Source organism: Eptesicus fuscus, chromosome 10 (genome assembly GCF_027574615.1).
Source record: "Eptesicus fuscus isolate TK198812 chromosome 10, DD_ASM_mEF_20220401, whole genome shotgun sequence".
NCBI lineage: Eukaryota > Metazoa > Chordata > Mammalia > Chiroptera > Vespertilionidae > Eptesicus > Eptesicus fuscus.
This window is the reverse complement of record NC_072482.1, coordinates 88,420,679-88,447,504: the sequence shown is the minus strand read 5'-3', so window position 1 is coordinate 88,447,504 and position 26,826 is coordinate 88,420,679. Positions and strand designations below refer to the sequence as shown.

Here is a 26,826-nt window from a genome sequence, read left to right as displayed (position 1 = left end):
GATCATCACAAATATAGCAATAATAAAAAAAAGTCTGAAATATTTTAAGAATTACTGAAATGGAACACAGAGACACAAATGAGTAAATGCTGTTGGAAAAATGGCACCGACAGACTTGCTCAACCCAAGGTTGCCAACAAACTTTTAATTTGTAAAATAACAGTATCTGCAAAGTGCAATAGAGCAAATCACAATAAAACAAGGTATGCCAGTAATTGCCTGTTTGTCTTGTCTTTTTTTTATCTCCCATATGACTATGAATGGTCAGTTTCAAAGTCACAGCTGTATATTCCTGAACTAGTCCGGTGCCTGGCATAGTGGGCATACATATACTTATTGAATAAATATATTAAGAAGGTCCTCAAACTGAAATGTGTTTCACAACACAACAAATTACTCTTGGTGTTAGTCTTTGTCTCTCCTCCTCCCTTCAACTCTCTCTAAAAACCAATGGAAAAATATCCTCAGGTGAGGATTAACAAAAAAAAAAATTCCACCTCTGGCCTGCCAAGTATGGCTCATAGATCCAGGAGATCACTGTTCAATTCCCGGTCAGGGCACATGCCCGGGTTCCAGGCTTGATCCCCAGTGGGGGCGGGTAAGAGGCAGGCGATCAATGATTCTCTCTCATCATTGATGTTTCTCTCTCTTTCTCCCTTCCTCTATGAAATCAATAAAATAAAAAAAACCACCTCTGATTATAAAAACAAAATACCCTTTTCCTTCATTAAATTATAGATAGAATGCTCAATACTAATATTTATTGTTTATAAAATTTTAAACATAAATAAAAATCTGAACTCTTATTTAATATCGAATTTCAATGGTACGTTTGCCCCCTTTATACAACAACAATCCTACAAATATATAATGGTATAATTATGTTAAAGGAAAAGTGAAGGAAGGTTGTAATTCATTGTTAAACTATATCTGATTATAACTGACAAGACTGATAGCTTTTTACATTCATTACCATTTTTGCAATTAAACATTCATTCAAAAACAAAATTGAGATATCTATTATACTTAAATCACCACGCTACTTATTAAGAAAATAATGGTCTTAAAATAAATATCTCTGTCAAATAAAAATGGATTCTGAAACGAGGAAACTGTAAAGCCTTTCTTATTTTGGCATTCAATTCCAAGTGGTCTTAGCTAATGTCACTTTTACTTTCTGACCGCACTCCTCCCCATGGGAGGGAGTGGGGAGAAGAAGAAATCTGGGCTTCAAACACAATATTCCAATTACGCTGAGAGGTACAACCAAATGTGCGTCGTAATGAGCCATGCTGTGCTGGAGACTGCTGCATGCTGCTGGCCCTTTGGGGGGGGTTGTGAGACCTGGGCACTCACTTGGAGTTGGCAGAATCCCTTCCCTCCCCCAGGAACTTAAATTAGGTTAAAAACTGGCTGGCCCGTTCTTAGAACGGCAGTAAGTTTACTTGTTACAGTGGCTCTGAAACAACAGCTGAATATGGAACAGGCACAGGCTGCCCGACAGCTAGGAACCTGACCGAAGAGAAGTCCAGCTGAGAGGATGAATGTCCTCTCTGGGAAACGGACACCCTGGAAAACTGGGACAAGAATGTCTCTTCCCTTCTCTCTCTTTACAACGATGCCACCGCAGAGTGGACGGGGCAGGAAATGATGGCCCCCTCCCTTTAAAGCGAAGCTTTTGCTTCCATGACCACACAGCATCTATACAAATGATGTGAAAATACAGAAACCGAGTGGCGGATGATGAAATCTCCTTAGACAGCACTAAACTGCAGTTTAAAACACCTGTGTGCCAACCAAGTCTCACCCTCCCTTCCCCAAAGATGTGAGTTTAACCACAAAAAGGGCAGACCATGCAAAACTTTTCTACATTTTTAATGTAGTGAATTTCTGATGTTAAAATGGAGCAGCGTAAAAGTAATGACCAAAAAAGCAGCTCTTGCAGGCTAATGTCTGAAAATCCACACCCTTTCACCTTGCATGTGTGGAAGAAGAAAGAGCAGAAGGTAAAATCACTTCCACCTGGACCACTGCTTTTCTTTATCTGTTAAAGGCACGTATATCACTCCCATCAGAGGTTTCATTTTGACACTGCCATCTTGCAGCTTGTCGTACTGCTCCAACATCTGATTTCCACCCGCAGGACCGACCGGCAATATCAATCTTCCACCAGGCTTTAACTGGTCTATTAGCTAAAAGAAAAAAAAAGAAAAAACACATACACACGCAGTTATAGATTTTTTTCATCTCTATAAACAGCCTTCACTGTCCTTGGGCAGAAAGTACAAATGTACTTTATGGGATACATACATACTTTGATTGTTAAACTTATCACTCAATTCCCACTTACTCATTTACTCATCACCTCTTTCCTGAAAACGATGTCCCAGCTTCCTAGATCCTCTGGCTTCCTAGTTTTGGTTTCTGCTACTATTTCTCTCCTTCCTCACTTTTTTCTGATATAATTCAAGCAACTCCTCCAGAAGTATTCAGTGAAATAGTGCATGGAATATTTAAGAGAGAGTGGTTGAGATTTGCGAGTCTAAAACTATCTTTAGTCTACATATTTGGCAATATGTGTGCGTACAGAAATCAAGGTTAGAAATAATTTTCTGTTTAGAACTGTGATGGTCTGTTCCCTTGTCCTGTTGATTCTAATGCTGCTATTCTGTAGTCGGATGCCTTTCTGATTATCAATCCTTAACAGATTTATCCTTTTTGTTTTTTTGAAAACTTTTAGAATCTTTTCTTTGTACTTAGTATTCTGAAATTTCATAGTGATACTGTGGTTCTTTTTTCCTTTTTCTTTTTTAAAAAATTAATTGTACTGGACACTCAGTTCTTTTTTTTTTTTTTTTTTTTTTTTTAATATACAGAGAGGAAGGGAGAGGGAGAGAGAGTCAGAAACATCGATGAGAGAGAAGCATCGATCAGCTGCCTCCTACACAACCCCCACTGGGGATGTGCCCGCAACCAAGGTACATGCCCTTGACCGGAATCGAATCTGGGACCCTTCAGTCCCCAGGCCGACACTCTATCCACTGAGCCAAACCGGCTAGGGCCTCAGTTCTTTTTAAACTATAGAATCATGTCCTTTAGTTCCTGGAAATTTTCTTACTTAAGACTTAGGGCTAATTGTTTCTGATAAGAAATTCAAGCCCCTCTTTTCAGACCCAGGCCTCCTCTCTGATTTCCCCGGTACCACTGCCTCCAATTTCTAAGTTTCTTCAGAGGTCTTCAGAGCAAACCACTTTGGCATTGACAGCCCTCTGCTGCCTCTTTGGTTTCACTTCCTCCGCCTTCCTGGGTCAATTATTACTCCATTTCTTTTCTATCTTCACACATTTCAGAGTTCAGGACTGCAACTATACTCTCCTAGATAGTTGAACATAGAATTTATGTTCCTGTTTTTGTTTTTCTAGTTGTTTTGGGGTGACATCCAAAAGGAACATAAACATCTTTACTCTATTATCTTAAAACTGGAAAGCCCCTTCAGCATGTATAAAAGATCCCTATAATACTTACAAGTGCTACTGTGTTTAAAATCATATTGCGATAAAGCTAGAAATGTCCTGAGATCATCTCAGGGTCTTAGTAGAGAACATGAGTCCTGTACCCAAGCCCCTTCATTTAAACACATTTCTATTTGAGATTTTAATTGTTTTTACCAGGCAGCTGATATTCTTTTTTAAGTTAAAAAAACTACTGATCATGTGTGTTCATATATAAAAATTCTTTGACCTATTCATTGATGACGTATAGTGTTTTTTTTTTACTTGTATACTTTTCTACACCATGTTACTATTTCAATTAAAATGTGTTTAAAATCCACTGGTTTTGTCTTAAAAACACACACACACACACACACAAAACAGATGACAGAGCCAGAGAGAATAAGTGATTTTTCTCAAGTCATTTAGCCAGTAAGTAGAGGTCAATGATTAGAATAAATTCTCCAGTTTTCAGCTTCTCATAACTGATCTAAACATACAAAAAGAACCCTTTCCCGGCTGGAGAGTGGATGAGACCGGGCAGAAAAAACAATGTAACTAGTCATCTAGTAAAGAACTACATAAAACTCCTATGTAATAGAAACCTAAGATTTCAGTGAGCTTAACCAAGGATTATTAAGGGCTGATACAAGCTTATCAGAGTCTTAGAAAATGAAAAGTCAGTTTTATACTTAAATATTTCCTTGACTATACTGTAATATACAATACTGCAATATCCTTCCCTCTCATTGCAGCAATGCAAATTCTCCCATTCTGAAGATCTGTTTAAGTTCCATTCCTGTATGAAGTCTCCTTGACCACTCTATGCAAACTCTTTTTGCTACCTTGAACTCCTACAGTAGGATTTTATTTTTCATTCAATATATGTCATATGCTAATGATATGCTATCATATCATGAATCTCCCTGTTACATGTATGACACATCTCTTCTAGGGTATAAGCTCTTTGAGGGTAAAATGTATGACAAATAGTCCTGGTTTCTCCCAGGCACCTAATAATCTTTCATATTCTGGTTTTTAATAAATGCCAAGTGATTATCAGGTCATGAACTCCAAAGATATTTTCCTAATTCCACTGGTAGACTCATTCTTTGCTGGATCAAATACTGCTTCAAAAGACAGCCATGAGCTGGGGTTTAGTAGCCTTGATGTCATTTATACAACTACTAGAGGCCCAGTGCACAAAATTCGTGCACAGGGGGTGGGGGCGTTGTCCCTCAGCCCAGCCTGCACCTTCTCCAATCTGGGACCCCTCGGGGGATGTCCGACTGTCCGTTTAGGCCCGATCCTACTAGGATCGGGCCTAAACGGACAGTCGGACATCCCTCTTACAATCCAGGACTTGCCTGCCTGCCTGCCTGATTGCCCCTAACTGCTTCTGCCTGCCAGCCTGATCACCCCCTAACCACTCCCCTGCCAGCCTGATCGATAATTAATTGCTCCCCTGCCAGCCCAATTGCCCCTAACTGCCCTCCCCTACTGGCCTGGTCACCCATAACTGCCCTCCCCTGCCGGCCTGGTTGCCCCTAACTGTCCTCCCCTGCAGGCCTGGTGGCCCCAACTGACCTCCCCTGCTGGCCCGGTCACCCCTAACTGCCCTCCCTGCTGGCCTGATAGCCCACAACTGCCCTATCCTGCTGGCCATCTTGTGGCAGCAATCTTGTGTCCACATGGGGGTGGCCATCTTTGACCACATGGGGGCAACCACCTTGTGTGTTGGAATGATGGTCAATTTGCATATTACCTCTTTATTATATAGGATTTGCATATGGAAAAAGTATTATCTACTAACTGTAACTAAAATGCATGACATAAAAGTCTATGTTTTTAACACTGTCTACAAGTCATTTATCTATAAATCTTTGAGAGTTTTAGTTGAATAAAGCACACAAACAGAAACAACTTACTGCCTGGGGCACAACGGGGGCTGCAGCGCCTACGTGAATAGCATCATAAGGGGCTTCTTCAGCATATCCCATTCTTCCATCCCCCACTGAAAGAAAAACATTATGCTTTCAATACCTGTTCAGATAGAACAACTTAGTGTGAAGATTTTACAGCAGGAAAGGATAGTTTTGTTTGTTTTTGGGTTTTTGTTTCTTTAAATAAATGATGCTGGACAAATGAATATGCATATGGAAAAACTATATACTTGTACCCCTACACCTCATACATACACAAAAATCAATGTCAGGAAGATCCAATACCTAAGTGTGAAAAGCTAAAATAACAAAGCTTTTGAAAAATGATATAGAAGAATGTCTTCATGATTTCAGAGTAGCCTTAAGCAGGACACAAGAAGCACTGGAAAAAATTGTTAAGTCTGGCTACATTAAAATTAAGATTTCTATTTATCTAAAAAGTACCAATACGAGAGTGAAAAGGCATGCCACATAGTGGGAGAAGAGATTTCTAATATGCATAAATAGACAAAGAGCTGGTCTCTAGAGGTCCTACAACTCAAAGAAAAATATAAACAACTCAATATCTGAATAGGCAGTTCCCAAAAACAAAAATCTAAATGGCCAAACATATGAAAAAGTGTTCAACCTCACTGGTTAATAGGACAATACAAAATTAAAATCACAGAGATACTGCTATACACTCACTAAGTAGGCAAAAAAAAAAAAAATCTAGTAATGGCAAATGTTGGTAGAGCAATAGAAAACCTGATACATTGCTAGTGGGAATGTAAATTGGTTCAATCACTTTAAAATACAGTTTTGCAATATCTATGGGAACCCTGTAAACATACCATAAAACTCCTACAGAAATGAGTGCTGTATAATGAGTGTGCGTGTGTGTGTGTGTGTGTGTGTGTGTGTATGTATATATGTATATATGTATATATATATACATATATACATATATATATACATATATACATATATATACATATATGTATATATATATATATATATATATAAAATCTGGACTTAGGTATAAATGTGGTCACAGCAGCATTGTGAATATCCCCAAGTTAGAAATAACTAAAATACACATCTACAGTAGAATTAACAAATTTTGGTGATGTTGTTAAAATGTAATGCTGGACAGTAATAAAAATGAACTGTATGCAAAAAGATAGGTGAATCTTACATACATAATACTGAATGAAAGAAGTCATTCATCATAGAATGTATACTGCATGATTCCATTTGTATAAAGTTCAAAATTAAAGGAAACATTTCTTTTTTTTGGATATACAATTAGGTAGCAAATGCATGGAAATAATAATATTGGTTACCACTAGGGAGAAGAAAGGGAGTTATAAGTGAGGAAAAAAGGAAGTTGAGGATATCCAAGGTACGAATAATGTTCCATTTCTTGATTAGTGTGGCGATTAAACAAATATTTATTAAGTTTCACATTTATGCTTTATACATTTTAAATGTTTTTTTATTTTTCACAATACAAAATGTGCTCCTATGTAAATATGTCCATTGTATATTGCTGAATGGAAAAAAGCAAACTATAGGTCAATGCAATTTACTCATACATATATTTATATGTCTAGAAAACTTAAAAGGGAAAAGGAGGGGTTTTCTTTTTTATCTTACACATCTCTGCACTGTTTACATTTTTTTATAATGAGCATTTGTTACTTTGGCATTACTTCTTAAAAAGCAATGAAGAAAGAACTCAACATGGCACTTTCTGAAACAGTTAACAGTCATGTGACCCATGGTCAAGGTAGAACTAGCATAACATTTTCAAGTAACTGTTTTTCTTACTTAGTACTTTGAAGTAAATGTTTTAAAAATGCATTAATTAGCTCTGTTATTTAGTTTGCATTGGGAACATCTGAAAATAAACATTCTGCAGAGAGGAAATTTTTTAAGTTTTCTGATACTCACCAACCAGTTGCACTCTCCCTGAAGACAAAAGTGTTGGATCGTCCTTTCTGACATTATTTATTGAGTCGTCTACTAACTCTTTAATGTGGTCAATTCCTACGACTTTTCCACTAGCTCCAACCTGGAAATGAGAATAATTCAATAGCTCACTGGTCTAAATTTGTCGTTCTAAATGTCATTAAATTGCTTCCTAATGTAAAGTTATATTGTGCAATGAGAAATGAAGATAATTCGCTTTATTATAAATTATTTAGCTATTACAACCTTCTCAACTATAACTCACAAATGAATAATTATATTTCAGTAATTAAAAAGCTAGAATAAATTTTAATTATAATACTAAGAAAAATGCTATCATTCTTCAATTTGTAATCTTTAAATCCTACACCATGATGGAGGACTTAACTGCCAGCATTAAATAGTAGTTAATGCAATCATTTTTACTTGTAATAAATCTAGAAGTGTGACTTTAAATATTAAAATTACAGCTCTGGCCAGGTGGCTCAGTTGGTTGGAGAGTCGTCCCATATACCGAAAAGGTTAGTGGGTTCGATCCCCTGTCAGGGTGAGTATGGGAGGCAACTGATTGATGTTTCTCTCTCTCTTCCTTTCTCTAAAATCAATAAACATATCCTCCTGTGAAGATTAAAGTATATACATATTAAAATATATATAAATGTTACATGACATTTTATAGGGATTTAAGTAATTTTAATAGGGATTTTTATACCTGATTCTACTGCCATTTTGTGGAAAGTATAAAATACATAAAAAATTATAAAAAGGCCCCAATATAAACATTATAAAAAATTTTTAACATAATAAAGACTGATGTTGGACTACCTGGGTTCACATCTAAGTTTCATTATTTACAAGTGTATAACCTTGACAAGTGATTCTATGAATCAGGTTCCTCAACTTTGTAAAATGAGAAGTAAAAGATACATACCTCATAAATGATGTGAGGATTGAATAAGAGAATACAAGAAAAGCATTTAGAACACTGACTAGCATGTCCTAAATGTGCAAAAATCATTAACTTAAATTACTATCATTGTTAAAAAGGAAACACAAAAATTTAATGATTTAAAAAAATAAATTTTCCTCTGAAACCATAAATATGCCAAATATAGAAAATATCTCATTAAATATTTCTAAGCTTTAAAAAAAAATAGTCCCTTACATCCCACTGGTGATGCTTAACTTCTACAAAATAATTTAAAAATACTGAACTATCTGAATCCTTATTATGTACAAGACACTGTTCTGGATGCTTAAGATATGCCAAGGAGAAAAATCAGACACAACTCCCAGCTCCCTGGAACTTACATGCTAGTGGGCTGCTGATTATACATTTACAGGAAGTTAAATGGATTCTAGTCCAAGATGGATCCATAAATCCCAACTTAACTAAACCAGAAACTTCCAATCTGGCCTCTAGGGACAAGATTTCCATAATTAACTTGATTTGATTATCTGAGTGCAGATGAACCCTTCCTCAAGGTGTGTGCTCCAGACTTACACTCTGGTGGTCATTTACCAGATAAGCCTCTGGTGAATAATGAAGTCTAATAAACAAGGCATTTTTCTAAGAGGACTTTTCTTACTATAAAGGAATCTCTACCCTCATTCCTAATAAACCTGTAGGAGTGTTTATTTTCTGCCAGATGAAAACTTGGAAGAATGTAGTCTGGGAACTACTGGTTACCATACCATTTTGACCACAAGAGAAGAGCTGGTCTGATAATGAAGCCAACATGTGGAGAAAAGGAAAGCCAAACCAAGAACCACAGAGAAAATCACTGTCAACAACAATATCTGATCTGAATCCAGCCACACAAGAAGCCATGATATAAACCAAATAAATTCCCTTTTAGCTCTGCCAATTTAGATACTGTTCTGTCTCTTGCAACAATAAAACAATCCTAGTGATATATAGTCCAACTGCTTTCTTGGTAGAATTTCTTTTAAAAAAACCTTCAGAAACTGGTAATGAAAAAAATATACAGTAAAATCATAAGTAGGACATGTAGAACTATGCTTCTGTTGGGGCCAGAAGGAAAAATAAAAAGGTCTTACCATACGTGCAAAACATGCAGAAAGGATTCCACTTCCAGATCCTACATCAAGAGCTTTAGCTCCTTCATGCAGTTGATCAAATAAAAGTTCTAGTGCATATGCATGCTGCCAAAAGAAAACAAAGCAATATTCACCTTTTTTCAAGAATATAAAGCATATGCCCTAGCTGGTTTGGCTCAGTGGATAGATCGTAGGCTGGGATTGAAGGGTCTCAGTATTGATTCCAGTCAAGGACACATGCCCAGGTTGTGGGCTTGATCCCCACTGGGGGCATGCAGGAGACAGCTGATCAATAATTCTCTCTCATCACTGATGTTTCTCTCTCTCTCTCTCTCTCTCTCTCTCTCTCTCTCTCTCTCTCTCTCTCCCTTCCTCTCTGAGATCAATAATATATATATATATTAGCACGTCCTAAATGTGCAAAAATCATTAACTTAAATTACTATCATTGTTAAAAAGGAAACACAAAAATTTAATGATTTAAAAAAATAAGCTTTCCTCTGAAACCATAAATACGCCAAATATAGAAAATATCTCATTAAATATTTCTAAGCTTTAAAAAAAATAGTTCCTTACATCCCACTGGTGATGCCAATTTAGATATATGTATATATATCTAATTTGAATATAAAGAAGAATATAAAGTATATATACCATGGCATATGAATAAAGTTGCCAACTTCATACCAATGTTACTACTATGTCATCTATCAAGACAACGAAAACATATAGTACTTATATCTACACAGGAATTACTTAAGAAAATTCTCACTGTTTGATTAAATTCTTCCATTTATTTAAAATGTTTCAGTAACTTTTTATCTCCAGTGTGTGAATTTTAAAATGTAATTACTTCAAAGTCAAAAGTTACAAAATGACTGATAGTGAAATCTCTATCACAGCCCTGTTCCAACCATCCCCATCCCCAACCAGTTTCACTCCCTAAAGACAACCAATATTACCAGTTAAGATAATATAAAGAAATATTGTTGGGTATGATGTGGAATTGTAGCTGTGCTTTTAAAGTTTTTCATATTCACACTAAAGTATCTAGGGGTGAAATATTATGTTTAAAATGGCTCAGCAAAAAGAAATCATATAGATTCTTTTGCAAAGATTCTTGTCTAAAGAGTGAAAACAGCTCTAGCCAGTTTAGCTCGGTGGATAGAACATTGGCCTGCGGTCCCAGGTTCGATTCCAGTCAAGGGCACATGCTCGGGTTGCAGGCTCGATCCCCAGTGGGGGGTGTGCAGGAGACAACTGATCAATGATTCTCATCATTGATGTTTCTATCTCTCTCTCCCCCTCTTCCTTCCTCTCTAAAATCAATAAAAATATATTTTAAAAAAAGAGTGAAAACAACCAGTACTATGAAAGAGTTCTAGATTAAATGCCATAAGTACTGGATTCTACTGGTTCTGAATTTATTAGCCCCATGACATTGTAAATTATTTTTAGCTCATTGTTCCTCAGTTTTCATATCATTAATATGGAGAGAAAAACAGTTGTTCCTATCCTTCCTTCTCCACAGAAGTATCATTGTGAATAAAAGTCATGATGCATTAAAAAAAAAAAAAAAAAAGTCATGATGCATTAAAAAAGTACTTTATAAATTCTAAAGGATTTACAAATGAAATGTATACTGTTTACATTAAGAAAAAGTCAACCATTATAGCACAATGACTTGTTGCTGTTAATATTTAAGGTACTTCATAGTCATTTATAAAGATAAAAGTAACAATTAATTGATCTTTTACTTCTATTTAGTGTTATTTGGTAAACTCTTAGGAAATCTGGTATATAACTGTCAACCAGTGGCTTCACTCTGCTCTTTTGCTTGATTAGAGAATGAAATGACTTGGTTAGTCAAAAGGAACCAAGTTAACTTACCATGTGTGGAGCACTGATTGTTGCTTGGAAACCTGCAAAAAAAGAGAACTACTGATACGTTCGGCTGTACAATCATACCAAATACTCCATGTAATTCCTTTTCTAACATCCATAAGTTACTTTTCAGAATAATTTTCATTTTTATGATCACAAGAAAACAAAACTTTTATTTTGTACTTTGTCACGCAGCAGTTAAAATTAGGAAATCCAATCATGCCAAATGCTAGTACAACAGGCCCACTATTTTTAAAGATTTCTTCTCCTGGCTAAGAAAGGAAGAATTGCAGTAAGTTGAGTCGGTAAGTTTATAACTTGTTTTCTCTTCAGACTTATAAAAATAAAATAAGCTTCTATATATAATAGGTACGCAAAATCTTTGCAAAATTAAACTGCTTCATATTTCTGGCAACTTAAAAATAAACTAGAGCCACCAGCAAAGTGGCTTAAGAGACTAAGAAACTATTTCAATTTACTCTTATACCATCACCTGATGTAAATTCACACAATCTTTTCTTAGTTTTCAGCTTTCAATTTGTTTCTTCCGGGACTGCGTTCTCAAAATGTATTTACCTGCTTCTGCCTCTGAAGCAATTTTCACTGAGCGGTGGTAGCAGGTGCCTTCGGGTTCAGAAGCCCCCAGGATCTTCTCTGCTGCTGACTGTCATAGTGCTTCAAAAGAAGAAAGCATGGCAGCTGGCCGACAGAATCCTGAGGCACTTCTAAGCCTCAAAGGCGCCCACTGCCAAGGCTCAGCAGTTCAGCAAAAAACCTGCTTCAGGAGAAGGAATTAAATATGGAACTTTCTAAAATCAAGCACAAGTCAAAAAATGCAGGGAAAGTGAAGCAGAGAAGTCAATGATAACTTAAGTACACTTATCTTTAGTATTAATTTTTAAAATTGATGCTAATGGGAAAAACAACCTTAGTCAACATTAAGGTCCCTAAAGACAACTCAGCACTCAGCTTAATTGCATAAATTTTAATTAAAAGTATATTTTCAGAAAAATTGTTTTTAAAATTCTCTACATATATTATATAGTATTTGAGAAAATAGAAGAGATGCTTCATAAACATATAATACTTTATTATAAAGGCATAAAATTCAAACCAGCAAGGCAATAATAAATACCTGTGTCCTAGTCTATTTTTACTTAGAAAAATTAAAGAGTAAATGAGTAAAAACTGACATTTTCAGAAATTCAAAGCTTACCTATTGATTGTGGAGAATCCATATAAGGGTTACATTTTGCATAGTGGGCACGGTCCGTAGCCAGCATTACTTCAAATACTTTATCTGTCTTGATGATTCCATTTTCTGAAATGAATGAGGCAAATATTTAAAGCTGGAAATAAGATAATCAGATGTGCCCAGCTGGTGTGGATCAGTGGTTGAGCGTCGACCTATGAACAGGAAGTCACGGTTCAATTCTAGGTCAAGGCATATGCCCAGGTTGCACTGAGTGTGCAGGAGAAAGGTTACCAATGATTCTCTCTCATCATTGATGTTTCTATTGCTCTCTCCCTCTCCCTTCCTCTCTGAAATCAATAAAAATATATTTTAAAAAAAAGATGATCAGATGTATTTTATTTTATTTTATTTTTTTAATATATTTTATTGATTTTTTTACAGAGAGGAAGGGAGAGGGATAGAGAGTCAGAAACATCGATGAGAGAGAAACATCGATCAGCCGCCTCCTGCACACCCCACACTGGGGATGTGCCCGCAACCAAGGTACATGCCTCCGACCGGAATCGAACCTGGGACCCTTCGGTCCAAAGGCTGACGCTCTATCCACTGAGCCAAACCGGTCTCGGCTGATCAGATGTATTTTAGAATAATTATTTTGGCTGTACTGAAGAGGCTGAATTGGAAGAGAACAAGATTGGAAGTTATTGCAATGGTCCAGTAATCACAACCTGGTCTTCAATGACAACAGTAAAATTGTAGAAGGATTTGAATCATATTTGGAAGGTAATAGGGTGGGCAAAGGTAGGTTTCCAATTGTTATATGGAAAATAATCAAGAAATAATAATATAAGAATAAACTGTTTCCTGTACTCACAACTGTAAACCTTCTTTTACCCCACCATACACACACACACACACACACACACACACACACACACACACACAACTGACTGACTAGATTTGGAAAAGGGGGAGGGGGAAATGGTTTAGATGCTGTCATATATTGATTTGAGAAATCTGGGAGAAGGACCAGAGTTAAGGAAGAAAAGGATAACTGATTTATACAGTTAGGGGCCATGGACCACACAAATGGAGATATTCAATAGTCAGCTGAACACATGGATATCTGTGGCTCAGGAAGGAGATCTAGGAGACATATAGATTTCTAATTATATAGACGGCAACTGAAGCAATGGAAGTGAACTAAAGTGGCCAGAAGAGATCACACAGAGAAGAAAAACGAATGTAAACATTTAAGAGAAATGCAAAGAAGTGGAGCCTTCAAAAATTATGACAAGGAGCAACCACAGAGGTGGATGAAAATCAAGCAGATAAACTACAGAATCCAAGAGAAACAAAATTTTCAGAAAGTAAAGCAAGGTTAATAATATATATTTGTCTCCCCACTTATCAATTCTTTAAGGTTAAATATATAGTATGTTAAACTTCAATAACCCTCATGGTAGCATGCACATAGTTAACTTTTCAATAAAGCCCTTATTAGCTCAATATGTTTATTGACTATCTGGTACACACCAGACACAGACATGCTTAGGATTATCTATACTAATAAAATGGTAATATGCTAATTAGACCGGATGTCTTCTGGACATCCTTCTGGACAAAGCTATGGTGGTAGGGGCCAAGGCAGAGGTGGTTAGGGGCGATCAGGCCGGCAGGGGAGAGCAGTTAGGGGCAATCAGGCAGGCAAGCGGTTAGGAGCCAGAGGTCCCAGATTGCCAGAGGGTGCAGGTGAGGCTGAGGAACCCCCTCCCCGTGCACGAATTTTGTGCACTGGGCCTCTAGTAAGAATAAATAACATAGCATCATTCCTGTACTCACAGATCTAAAATCTGTAATCTTGATTTTAATAATCCAGAAATAATTTTTTTAACCAAAACAGGTTTTGCTGAAAACCACTAAATTAAAAAATTTTAATGGGTGAATGATATGGTTATGAAATTATACTTTAGAAAAGTTGTTTAAAAAAAATTAGTGGGACTAAAGGTGGCAACCAGGAGAAACATTATTTCTGGGGGACAATCTGGTAAGCAGGGAAAGGATGGTGCCACTTGAAGTGGTAATGAAATGAAAGAAACAAGAAAATTAAGGATCCCGCAGAAACAAAAGAGCAAGATCCACCAACTCCTTCCCTTTTCCCACTACTACTTTCAATATCATCCATCAGTCATTAAAGAAACTGCAAGTCACCATACTAACAAAAGTTGCTCTTGAATTGTAAAAATAGGAAAAAGAAAAAACTCCATTCAAATCTATGGGAAACAAAAGGCAAATAAAAACATTTCAGCTGATTTAACAGAATCTAATATTTAAAACTATGTTCTAAGAAAACTTAGCAGAGAGTAAAAGTATTACCAGAAACAACACCAAGACATCCACCAATAAAACTATCAGACTTTAAAGGCAAGAAAAAAATATCTTCAGAACTTCAAAGCAAAAGATTAAATACCTAATAGGGGTAAAAGAAAAAATTTAGGCAGTCAGGTTTCTTAAGGTTTCAACCACCAACATACAAAGAAAAACAAGAATGAAGCTGCATTTTCAAGAAATTTAAGGAAAGTGCAAGTCCACAATAAAAAGGAGCAAATGACTGATACATCCAACAACATGGATGAAACTCAAGAGCACTAATCTCAGTGAAAGAAGCCAGATAAGACTATACATTATTTGATTCCAATTATATCAAATTCTATAAAAGTCAAAACTCGAGGGGCAGAAGGCCAACCTGTGGTTGCTAGGTATCGGGGGCGAAAAGAGATTATCTGCAAAGGGGCATGAGGGAACTTGGTGAGTGAAAGAAATCTTCTATATTAAATATCAGCAAATGTCTGTAAAGGTCCAAATGGTAAATATTTTAGGCTTTGCAGGCCAGATAGTCTTCACTGCAATTACTCAACTCTGCCACAGTACTGTAAGAACAGCACAGACTAATGAAAGGACATGGCTGTGTTAAAATAATCTTTAATTCCAAAAAGAGACAGCAGGCAATTTGGCTTGTGGGTTGTAGTTTGCTGACCCTTTGTCCTATAACCATTAGGGTGGTAGTTAAGACTATATTTATTCGTCAAATTTTTAATATTGTAACCTTAAAATGTGGCGAATTTTCATATAAATTCTACCTCAATAAAGCTGATTTTTAAATAATGTAAGCCAAGGATTTCATACCCAGCCAAGCTGTCCTTCAAATATCAAGGTTATACAAAGAAAAACATTTTGCATGTGCAAGAACTCAGGGAATGCTATACACACAAGCCTTTTCTAGGGAATATTCTAGAAGATGTGTGCCATCTAATCAATAGATAACCAGAGATAGAGGAGCAAAGGACACATATGCAACTGTACAGTAAAAACTAAAATAAGGGGGAGACCTGGGTAAAATAATAATACTTAAAAGTTACATGTTCAGATGAAGTAGAAAGAATGCAATGAAAAACAATGGGAGGCCCTGGCCAGTTTTCTCAGTGGTTAGAGTGTCGGCCCGCAGACCACAGAGTGGTGGGTTCACTTTCAGGTTTGGATTGCAGGTTCCCCAGGCCTAGTGGGGATGGGTGTGGGAGGCAACCAATCGATGTGTCTCTCTCCCGTTAATGTTTTGTTCTCTCTCTAGAAATCAATGGAAAAAACATCCTCAGGTAAGGATTAAAAAAACAATCAACAATGGAAGGAGAAAAAAGGGCAAAAGTAGAATTAGATCACTGTCATATAGGTAATGGAAGGAATCAAAGGTTGCCATTTACTATTGATTGACCAGATGGTAAACAAGAAAAAGGAGGTTAAAGAGATACTATAAAAGGTATAAATACAAGGCCTCCAAATAAGAGATTTTTAAAAATTTATAAATAATGTAGGCACACCAAATAGAGAAACATTGTAAACAGACAAACATATCATCTCTTCATTTTAAAATACTATAAGTTTTGGATAAAGTAATTCAAATAGAAAATATTTCTACACTAATGAGCAAGCTACCTGAAAGGTTACTAAAATAAAACAGTGAGCCCTGACTGGTTTGGCTCAGTGGATAAGAGCGTTGGTCTGCGGACTGCAGGGTCCCAGGTTCGATTCTGATCAAGGGCACATGCCTGGGTTGCGGGCTCGGTCCAACGTGCAGGAGGCAGCCAATCAATGATTCCCTCTCATCATTGATGTTTCAATCTCTCTCTTCCTCTCCCTTCCTCTCTGAAATCAATAAAAATATATATTAAATAATAAAATAAAATAAAACAAAACAAAACAGTGAGCCCTAGCTGGTTTGGCTGGGTGGATAGAGCATCAGCCTGCAGACTGAACGGTCCTAGGTTCGATTCCAGTCAAGGGCACATGCCCGGGTTGCAGGCTCAGTCCCCAGTAGGGGGCCTGTAGGAGGTAGCCGATCAATGATTCTCTCTTATCATTGATGTTTCTATCTCTCTCTCCCTCCCTCTCTGAAATCAATAAAAAAATATATATATTTTTAAAAGAGTACTACACTGATTGAGTTATAAAACGAAATATATTTAAAACAAACAAACAAACAAAAACAGTGAGCCCTAACCGGTTTGGCTCTGTGAATAGAGCGTCAGCCTGTGGACTGAAAGGTACCGGGTTTGATTCCTGTCAAGGGCACATGCCCAGGTTGCAGGCTTGACCCCCAGTGAGGGGCATGCAGAAGGCAGCCAATCAATGGTTCTCTCTCATCACTGATGTTTCTATCTCTCTCTCCCTCTCTGAAAACAATACAAATATGACACACACAAAAAAGAAACTAAGTTGTTCAAAATAACAGAGCAAATAAGGGGCATGGCCATTCAAAATGAGATATTAGGTTCTTACTGACCACTTCACTGTTCTGCTACTGACATATTCAAATAGCTTAGTGACTTCTACTAATTCATTTCCCAAAATAATTCTTGAGTGGCTCATTAGCCCTGAATGCAATTCAAATTCCAGAGAGGTGATTCATAGACTTTCCAGGTCATAGAGGCCTTTAGAAGCCATCAAGTCTAACTTCATAAATCAATACCAGGATCTCTACTTGAAGAGTTCCACTGATGTGATACAGCCCTTCAGACCACTCTAATTATCAGAACACTTTCCTGCATTAAGATGAAATCTCCCTCTTTATAACTCACTTTCATGAACCTAGTGCTACTCTCTCTTTCTGAAGTCACAAAGAATATATTGAATTTTCTATCCAGCCAATGTTTTTTACACATCTAAAGACATAGCAGGATCACTTTAAGCCTTGTCTTTTTCATGTTAAGCAGCCTCACTCAATAATTCCAATTATCCATCAGTTTTTAAAACTATCATTATATTCACTTATTCAATCTTCTCTAGATGGGTACTTGAAGTGTGACATCTAAAATCAAACATATTGCTCCACACATATTCTAAAAATAAAAGTAAATTAAATATATTAATTCCCTTAAGCTAGTTAATATATTTCTACCAAACTCATGTGAGTTTCTTTGGCTGCTTCCTTAATCTATAGAGGAATATAGAATTTACTAAAAACCCTAAATGGTTTTTAAACGCATGTCACAAGTCATTTATGAAAAAGTTTGAACACATTATGGCTCAGAATAAGCTTCAGTAGGCCATTATCAGGTGTTTTCCAAAAATTTCACCACAGTGTTCTTATTATTTATTTTTGCCCACAATTCCATATTTTGAAAGATGCCTACACCAAGCTATATTTACTAAGTTATTAAATAATTTTCCCATTTTTGGTAATCTGACATATACAACTGCCAATACCCTGAAATATTTCTGGCAAACAGCAAAGTAATTTAATGTTTCACTCTGCATGTATAGCCTTAATTATGAGGAAACGTGCAATTACTATTAGGCTTTCTGAAACAGTGAACAGCTTTAGAACCATACATACCCAATCTTCCTGCACCCAGAGACCAAGGACTCTAATTAAATAATTGTAACAACGGCTACTGTTGGCCCAAATATGTGATTGATCCAGATGAGAAGTTAGTAAGATTCAAAAGGAGAATGCAATTGAATGCAAGCTATAAGCCATATAATCCTATATAATAAAATCTTAATATGCAAATCAACCAAACAGCAGAACAACTGGTTGCTATGTGCACTGACCACCAAGGGGCAGACGCTTAACACAGGAGCACCACTCAGCCAGAAGTCAGGTTCATGGCTGGTGGTGAGTGCAGCAGCGCTAAGGAGCAGCAAGCCGAGCAGTAAGGAGCAGCAAGTGTGCGGGCGGTAAGGAGTGAGGGGTCTCAGACTGCGAGAGGGTGCAGGCCAGGCTGAGGGGACAACTCCCCCCACCCCAGTGCAACTAATTTCATACACAGGGCCTCTAGTAAAAATCCTAAAAAAATTAGAGCCACATTAAGAAGGTATCTGTTTCTCTTACTTGAGGGGCGAGGAAGGGTACAGAAGAAGATTAATTCCAAGAAAAAACAAAAACACTACACAAGAGTCATAATTTAGATATGAAGAAAATTAAAAATGGCACAATTTCAAGCAACTGAAGAAGTGTAAAAAAGGGGGAAAAATTTGACTATTCCTCTTCAACAGTAAATGAATCTGTGATATTGGACAATAGCAGGGAATAAACGCATAGCACATTATATAGCTCAACAAAGTGTTAACATAGTCATATAAAAAATTATGGTTATTGATTTTCAACATTTAAAAATCAACAAAGTACAAAAGATTTACTGCTCAGAACAAAATGTACATGTTAACTTTGACCATGTTAAAGCTGCTAATTAGTTGGAAAATGAGATGAGCGATCCCTAATATCCTTTCTACAAAGTGGAAGGGTTAAGAAGCAGTGTCAGTTTATAAATTACGCAACAAGAAACCGAGGTTAAAGTATATTACTCAAAGTTACAAAGGTAACCACAAAAAGAGGACAAAAAAATTATGATGTTAACTATATGAGGAAGGAATAGGCTGATACGGTAAAAATACCCATCATCGCCAAAACCGGTTTGGCTCAGTGGATAGAGCGTCGGCCTGCGGACTCAAGGGTCCCGGGTTCGATTCCGGTCAAGGCATGTACCTTGGTTGCGGGCACATCCCCAGTAGGGGGAGTGCAAGAGGCAGCTGATCGATGTTTCTCTCTCATCGATGTTTCTGGCTCTCTATCCCTCTCTCTTCCACTCTGTAAAAAAATTAAAAAAAAAAAAAACAACTCATCATCTTAGCAGGAGGTCAGTAAAATGATGTCTAAAGTTGATAAAACAAAGACAGCAGATTAAGCATATGATTTTGAGACATGAAGATAATTATAAGAACCAAAAACACAGTTAAAAATGGTTCACTCTAGACAATGAGTCAGGGGGGTGGAAACGAACACAGCATGTAACCATTATTATTCATCATAAGCCCTTCTGTATTGTCTTTTAACCATATTACTTAACTAAAGGTCTTTTAAATTCTCCTAATCTTATCACAGATAGTATGTAGTTATATAAATGTATTACAGGGTGCGTATGCGCATGTGTGTGTGTGTTCTCCATTTAGCAAAATGTAGGTGTGGCAGGGACTTTTCTTTCACAGTAGAACTTTAATTGGGTGCATTATCTACTTATGTGTTGCCTTATAATTAATTAAGTTCTTGCCAAGGGACCATATGCAGAAGTTATGTATACGACTTCCATATCATGCCCTTCAAAGAAATGGGGAATTTTCTCATTTTTCTCCCCACCAGCTGGAACATGGAAATGATAGAGGTAAACCATCTTCAACCTTGCAGTTGAGGGAAAGACTTTAGGAAGTGCAACAAGACAGAAGGCGCCCAGGTCCTCAACACCATGGAACCACCAGATTAGCCCTGAACTGCTTACACTTGGATTGTTACAGGAGACAGAAATTAATTTTGTTCAAGCTACTGTTATAAAGTTTTTATTGATTTTTAGAGAGAGGAGAGAGAGAGAGAGAGAGAGAGAGGCAGTGTGTGGGGTGGGGGGGGGAGAAAAAAATGAAACATCGATTTGTTGTTCCACTTATTTATGCATTCATTGGTTGACTCTTGTAAGTGCCCTGGTGGGGATTGAACTCATAACCTTGGCATATTGAGATGATGCTCTAACCAACTGAGCTACTCAGCCAGGGAGATCTTGTTTTTATTAATCTTTCTTAAATATATGTATAGTTCAGCCCTGGCTGATGTGGCTCAGTTGGTTGGGCATCATCCCATGTACCAAAGGGTCACCAGTTCGATTCTCAATCAGGGCACACACCTAGGTTGTGGTTTTGATGCTCAGTTGGGGCATGTACGGGAGTCAACCGATCATTGTTTCCCTCTCTCTCCTTTACCCTCTCTCTAAAAATCAATGAAACATATCCTCAGGCGAGGATATTTTTTTTAAGTTAAAATGAGGTCTAAATGAGGCCCCAATTTCTGAAAACAGTCCCTTAGAATTTTATTAGCTGGCTACAGTTGGCCCTTGGATGCACATGATAAAACTAACAGAATATTCTCTTTTCCATAGTTATGCTACTAGTAGCTAGTACATGATACTCTAACTAGAATTTTAAATTACAATTTATTTTATTTTCAGAAATAGACACAAATTATCATAATTCTTACATATTCAAATACCTACTAAAGGTATCCACTTAAATGTCTTACAAGTATCTCAAATGGAACATTCCCCAAAATAAACTGCTTTCCCACACTTTCTTGCACCACCCCGCCCCCCCACATAGACAGACACACACACACACTCTCTCTCTCCCTGCTGCCCACTTATTTATTATTTCCAACTCAGAAAATGGCTAATCACTCTAAGTTGCCCAGGCCTGAAACCCTGGTGTCATATCCTTGACTCCAATATTTCTCCCACACCCCAAATCCAAATCTAGCACTTGCTATTTTCTCTGCCTGGAATGCCCAGTTCCCAGCTCTATGTGCATGGCTTGAATTTCTTCCCCTCCACCAAATCTTTGCTCAAATGACACTGTAGTGAGGCCTCCTCCCCTACAACTGCAAGCCTAATATGCCACACTCCCTATTCTCCTTCCCTTTATCACTTACCATGTGACATATATTTTACTTGTCTGCTCCATTAGAAGTAAGCTACGAGAGAGAATTGATGTTTGATTTGTTAATTGTTGCATCCCTAGTGCCTGACATACAGTAAGACAGTCAAACAGTTGGCTGAATGACAGAATCTAATACATTACAGTATATGCACAAAGTGACACAATCAGGGTGTAAATGAAATAAAGTAGAAATAACTGATGTGTTAGAGCAGTGGATTGAAATTTTTTTACGTAAAAGAACAATTGTTAGCATTGTTTTCAGTGGCTAGTACAGCATTTGAAGTCTGTTAGTTACGAGTTAACCTTCCCATCCGAATTTTTCTGGGAGCTGGAAGGCAAGGGCTGCAGAGCTGCAGGGAGAAGGAAGGGTAGACTGCTCCAGGCTGGTCTTTGCTGAAGCTTTGGGGGCTTACAGGGGAAAAACAAGGACTCTGAGGTGTGCTACTATGAGCCTCACCTTTGGGTGTATGTGTGTGTGTGTGTGTGTGTGTGTGTGTGTGTGTGTGTGTGTGTCGGGGGGGAGTGTTACTGTCTTTCACTCAGAGTTGGGAGAAAGGGTAAATGAGAATATGTAAAGTACTTAACTGTTTTCTAGTTTGGGCTTAAAACGTCTGAGTGACCCTTGACTTTCTAATCTAACGGGAAATTCAGTTGGCTCTATTTTTCAACACGTATCCAAGTTAATCATTCTTTGTCTCTCCTTGGCTATTACTTCTACAGAAGCAAGTTCTGGGTTATGGATTGCAGGTGTGTCCAATTTGATCTCTTGGCTTGTACTCCTGGCCCCTGACCACCACCTGCATTTTAGTCTGTTTTCCAGATTGCAGCCAGAGTATGTGTTTTTAGGTTGAAAATCAGCTCTCACTGTTCTCAGCTTAAAACCTACAGGAACTCCCAAGACTCAAAGTAAAAGCTTAAAGTTCCTGAAATGGCCTACCTGGGCCTTTGATAAGTCTCAGGGATTCTCAGACTCCATCTATACTTTCCCTCTACCCTCAGCTGTACCCTCTCTACTTGCTTTTCTCCTGCAAGGTTACCTTGGTGCTCCAGGAAATTCTACCCTAGTTGTTCCTGCCCCAGGGCCTCTATGACAACGGTTCTCTACCTGGAATATGTGTCCAAAACTACTGAAGTGCTCAAGTGTCAACAATTTCTTGACAAACATCACCTACCCTGACTACCTTATTTTAAATTGCAACCTTCTAGCCCTTGCAAACACTTCTGATACTCCCCTGATTTTTGTCTGGAGTGTATTCCTGGCACATGGTAGATGCTCCAATGGATGACTCAGCAACGCAAATGCAATCTATCAAGAAGCAATGATGTGAAGGGAGTTATGGGAAATAAAAAGGACCCTAGAAATGTTGTCTTTGTACAAAGTGATGTGGTTTACAAAACAGAAATGCAAAACAAGTGGGGCTGTGACTGTTCTGAGAAGCCTGGGTTTAATAATCAGACCTTAATGGGACTGTGGTTAAGAGCGGGTGTGACAACTTCAAGTTCACCCCTAGAGCAGTGGTCGGCAAACTCATTAGTCAACAGAGCCAAATATCAACAGTACAACGATTGAAATTTCTTTTGAGAGCCGAAAACCGACTTCTGCACATGGGCCACGAAGTTTCAATCGCACTGTACGTGCGCGCCCACACATGGTATTTTGTGGAAGAGCCACACTCAAGGGGCCAAAGAGCTGCATGTGGCTCTCGAGCCACAGTTTGCCGACCACCGCTCTAGAGCATTTATTTGTCGGACATACTAATTTGGATGTAAAACTAAAGCACCAACCTCTAGCTCTTGCAAGCTGGTAACCGTTATGCAGGTGTGTTGGACTTAACACTGTTCAAAATGAGACACTAAAGCAAACTTGGGTAAAATGTTCCCAAACCCTTGGAGAATGCTAGGCTCTATGGAAGTTAGATGTTGGGGGCTTAAGAAGCTTGGGGTGAGATGGAGATGATGAGTGTGATAAAAATCGTAAGTATGTCTACAAACAACATGATTGGCAGGCAGTTGCCAGGGTTCAAAGGAGAGGGCAGGGGGTTATTCCCCTGGGTCCTCTGCAGGCACAATCGCTCAGCTGTAAGGGCTTAGTAACACCTGGCTGGAGTCACCTGTGCCTAGCTGCGGTTCCAGCACTTTCTCTTGGGTTATCCTACTCCCCACATATACCTTCATTAATATAATCCCTAACAGAGGATACCCTGGGTCTTCAGTGGGGACGCTGAAAAGTCTCTGCCCCAGTGATTCACTGCTCTACATGTCAGCCCAGGGGGGCAAAAAAGAGTTAACCTCCCACAACCATTCTGGCTTGGAGACCTGCTTTAGGAGACCACCCCTCTCTCTCAACCTCATCCAGTCCTGCCCCTTCTCTTTTCCTCATTTTTACCAAAGCTTGAAATTATCCCCATAAAAATAGAAAACAAACCAACATTAAATTGTCACATTCTCTAGATTAAACACGCTTACAGCTGTTTTACATCGATTTGTTTCATGAGCACATTTTTAGCCCATAATTATAAAATAACTATATTTTTCATTTCTACAGACTTGCACTGTCTAGTATGGTAACCATTAACATGTGACTACTTGTTAATTGAAATAACACAAAAATCCAGTTCTTCAGTTGTACTGACCGCATTTCAAACACTCAATGCCACATGTAGCTAGTGGCTACAGTACTAAACAGAAGAGAAACTGTCATGACAGAGAACAATTGGGCAGGACTGCTATAGACGTTTTTTAAAATTTTATTTTATTCATGTATACAACTTTGATTCAACTGAAACACTGGCCGAGTTTAACCTTGTAACTTTCAGTTCTCTACACACAAATTCTCCACGCCAGAGAGTCTCAAAATGTGGTCAGTCCCCGACCAGCAGCAGCATTGCTTAGGAACTCGTTACAAATACAGTTGACCCTACAGCAGCGCGGCGGTTAGGCGCACTGATACCGCCCCCTACCCCACCCCCACCCCTGGCTGAAAATCTGGATATAACTTTTGATCCCCCCAAAACGAAAGTACAATTGTCCCTCAGTATCGTCAGGGTATTAATTCCAGAAACCCCTTCAGATACCCAAATCCGCGGATGTTTTGCTTAATTGAGTGCCTTATATAAAATGACGGAAAATAATGCACACAGTCAGCCCTCCGCATCCTCGGATTCACAACCACGGATGGGAGATACTGCTTTCAATCAGGGATACGAAGGACTGCTTGTATATTTGCTGGGGGAAAAAATCCATTTATAAGTCGACCCAATTCAGTTCTAACCCGTGTTGTTCAAGGGTCAACTGTACAAATTCTTGGGAGCCTCAGCAATGTGCCTTCATTGGTTTTGAATGAGCTCTCCGGTGACCCAGGAGACTGAGAAGCATGCTTAGGTTCTAGACCCCTGTTCTAAGTTACTTCAGAGCAGCTGCCATTACAACAGTAATGATGAGATATGCCATTACAGTCTAAACCTATAAGTGGTATGTCAACTATGAACTCATACACAATCATGTTTCTGGTACATCTTATGAAAGAAAAACTCAGCATTTTCAATTATCATATTAAGACAAAACCAATCATGAACTTCATTTCTTTAAAAAAATCAACACTGTACTTTGCTTCCTCTTCCAGTTTGCCGATCCCTTTTCACTTCCTATTAATATAATCACATTTTAGTCTTTTTCTAAAAATTTAATTAGAATACACAACAGTGGAATAACCAGGAAAAAGGGAGACATTTTCAAATTTTATGCGATTTGAAATTTTTGCATGAGCAACTATTACTTTTATAACAAACTAATATGAAAAAAGAAAATCCATTAGCTAGAATTACTTCAGCAAAAAGCTGAAACTAAAGTTACACAAGTGTTACAAAAAGTCTAAGCTATTACAGTACTCTAATTTTCTCTTACCATAGACCTAATATAAAACTAAATCTTTGCAACATTTAATTTGTATATTAAATATTTCTTACCAAATTTGCTGATAGAAAAACATCTTCAGAAATTTCAACTAAGAATAGCAAGGCAATACATTAAAGTGATTATAAAACCACTGGGAAAAGATCTAGTCTTGGCTTACTGCAAATGTGGCCCAAAAAAGAGAGACATTAAAAGCCTGATTGATTACAAATTTCTGCCACAGCCAAGTGTCTACTAAGATAACTAACCAGTGGAAAATTACTTAAACACAATTTGTATATAGAAGATTTCAGGTGTATACATTGCAAGAGCAAGCAGATCATTTTAAGAAATTTTACAAAAACATTTACAATATATTGAACTTATGTGCATGGGGAACTTAAATCCCACTTAATACTGCCTCAGCATGTAAATGTCCACTTTCTATCAAATATTCTTCCATAAAGTGAATACTGACAATGCTTGGCAGAGTTTTAAAATCTAAACATTCTCCATTACTAAACACGAAGGCCACAATTTCCAAGTTTTAAATACTCTTTTTTTAAAAGTCAAATGACTAACCAGCCGGTGTGGCCCGGTGGTTGAGGGCTCACCCATAAACCAGGAGGTCACTGTTTCAATTCCCCGTCAGGGCACATGTCAGGGTTGCAGGCTCCATCCCCAGTAGGAGATGTGCAGGAGGCAGCCAATCCACGTTTCTCTCCCACTGATGTTTCTATCTCTCCCTCTCCCTCCCTCTCTCTCTAGGAATCAATAAAAACATTTTTTTTAAACGTCAAATGGCTAATATTAAGTACTAACCGTGTGCCAGATAGTGTTATTTCTCTCACTCATCCCGGTATTCCCAGCACAAAACCAAGCATATAATGTACATTTAATTGGAATTTTTGAAAAAAAGAAATGAGTATTAAGTTCTTTGAGTAGATTCAGATATATATTTTTAAGTTCTTTGAGTGGATTCAGATATATATTATTAAAAGTCCCAGAGGTTACAAATTGAATTGGGAAACGTGACAAATACATAATAAGCTAAATAACCTATGGCAATTAAAAATACCACAAATCAGGATATGATTACTTGCAAAGTTAGTGGCAAAGAGAGTGAAATAAATTCTAACTAGAGTGAGAGTCCTCCATCCAGATCTCCCCACCAGACGGCGACACTGTATTTGTTGTTGTTGTTGTTTAACATTAACTTTTTACTTCTCTCTTTAAAAAAAATACTTTTATTTATTTCAGAGAGGAAGAAAGAGGAAGAGAGAGAATCATGATGGGCTGCTTCCTGCACGCCCCAGACTGGGGATCAAGCCCACAACCCCGGCAGGTGCTGCGAACGGAATCGATCCCTGACCTCCAG

General features: G+C 37.7%; 1 protein-coding gene across 7 annotated transcripts in view; it reads right to left on the bottom strand.

Moving 5' to 3' along the window:
* PCMT1 (protein-L-isoaspartate (D-aspartate) O-methyltransferase) overlaps positions 1-26,826 on the bottom strand; it is a 34,978-nt gene that overhangs the window by 6,984 nt on the left and 1,168 nt on the right. For 5 of the 7 annotated variants that reach the window (XR_008557280.1, XR_008557281.1, XR_003615053.2 and 2 more), the window contains exons 2-7: positions 12,549-12,653; positions 11,339-11,370; positions 9,449-9,553; positions 7,370-7,490; positions 5,420-5,505; positions 2,023-2,192 (exon numbers count right to left, since the gene is read on the bottom strand). Coding sequence is in view for 4 of the 7 variants with exons in the window: in XM_054722399.1 (XP_054578374.1) it covers positions 2,023-2,192; positions 5,420-5,505; positions 7,370-7,490; positions 9,449-9,553; positions 11,339-11,370; positions 12,549-12,653 (619 nt within the window). In the remaining 3 variants the exon portion in view is untranslated. Of the gene's footprint in view, positions 1-1,975; positions 2,193-5,419; positions 5,506-7,369; positions 7,491-9,448; positions 9,554-11,338; positions 11,371-12,548; positions 12,654-26,826 lie in introns of all 7 variants that reach the window. The other 2 variants (XM_008159414.3, XM_054722400.1) reach the window with 1 other exon arrangement.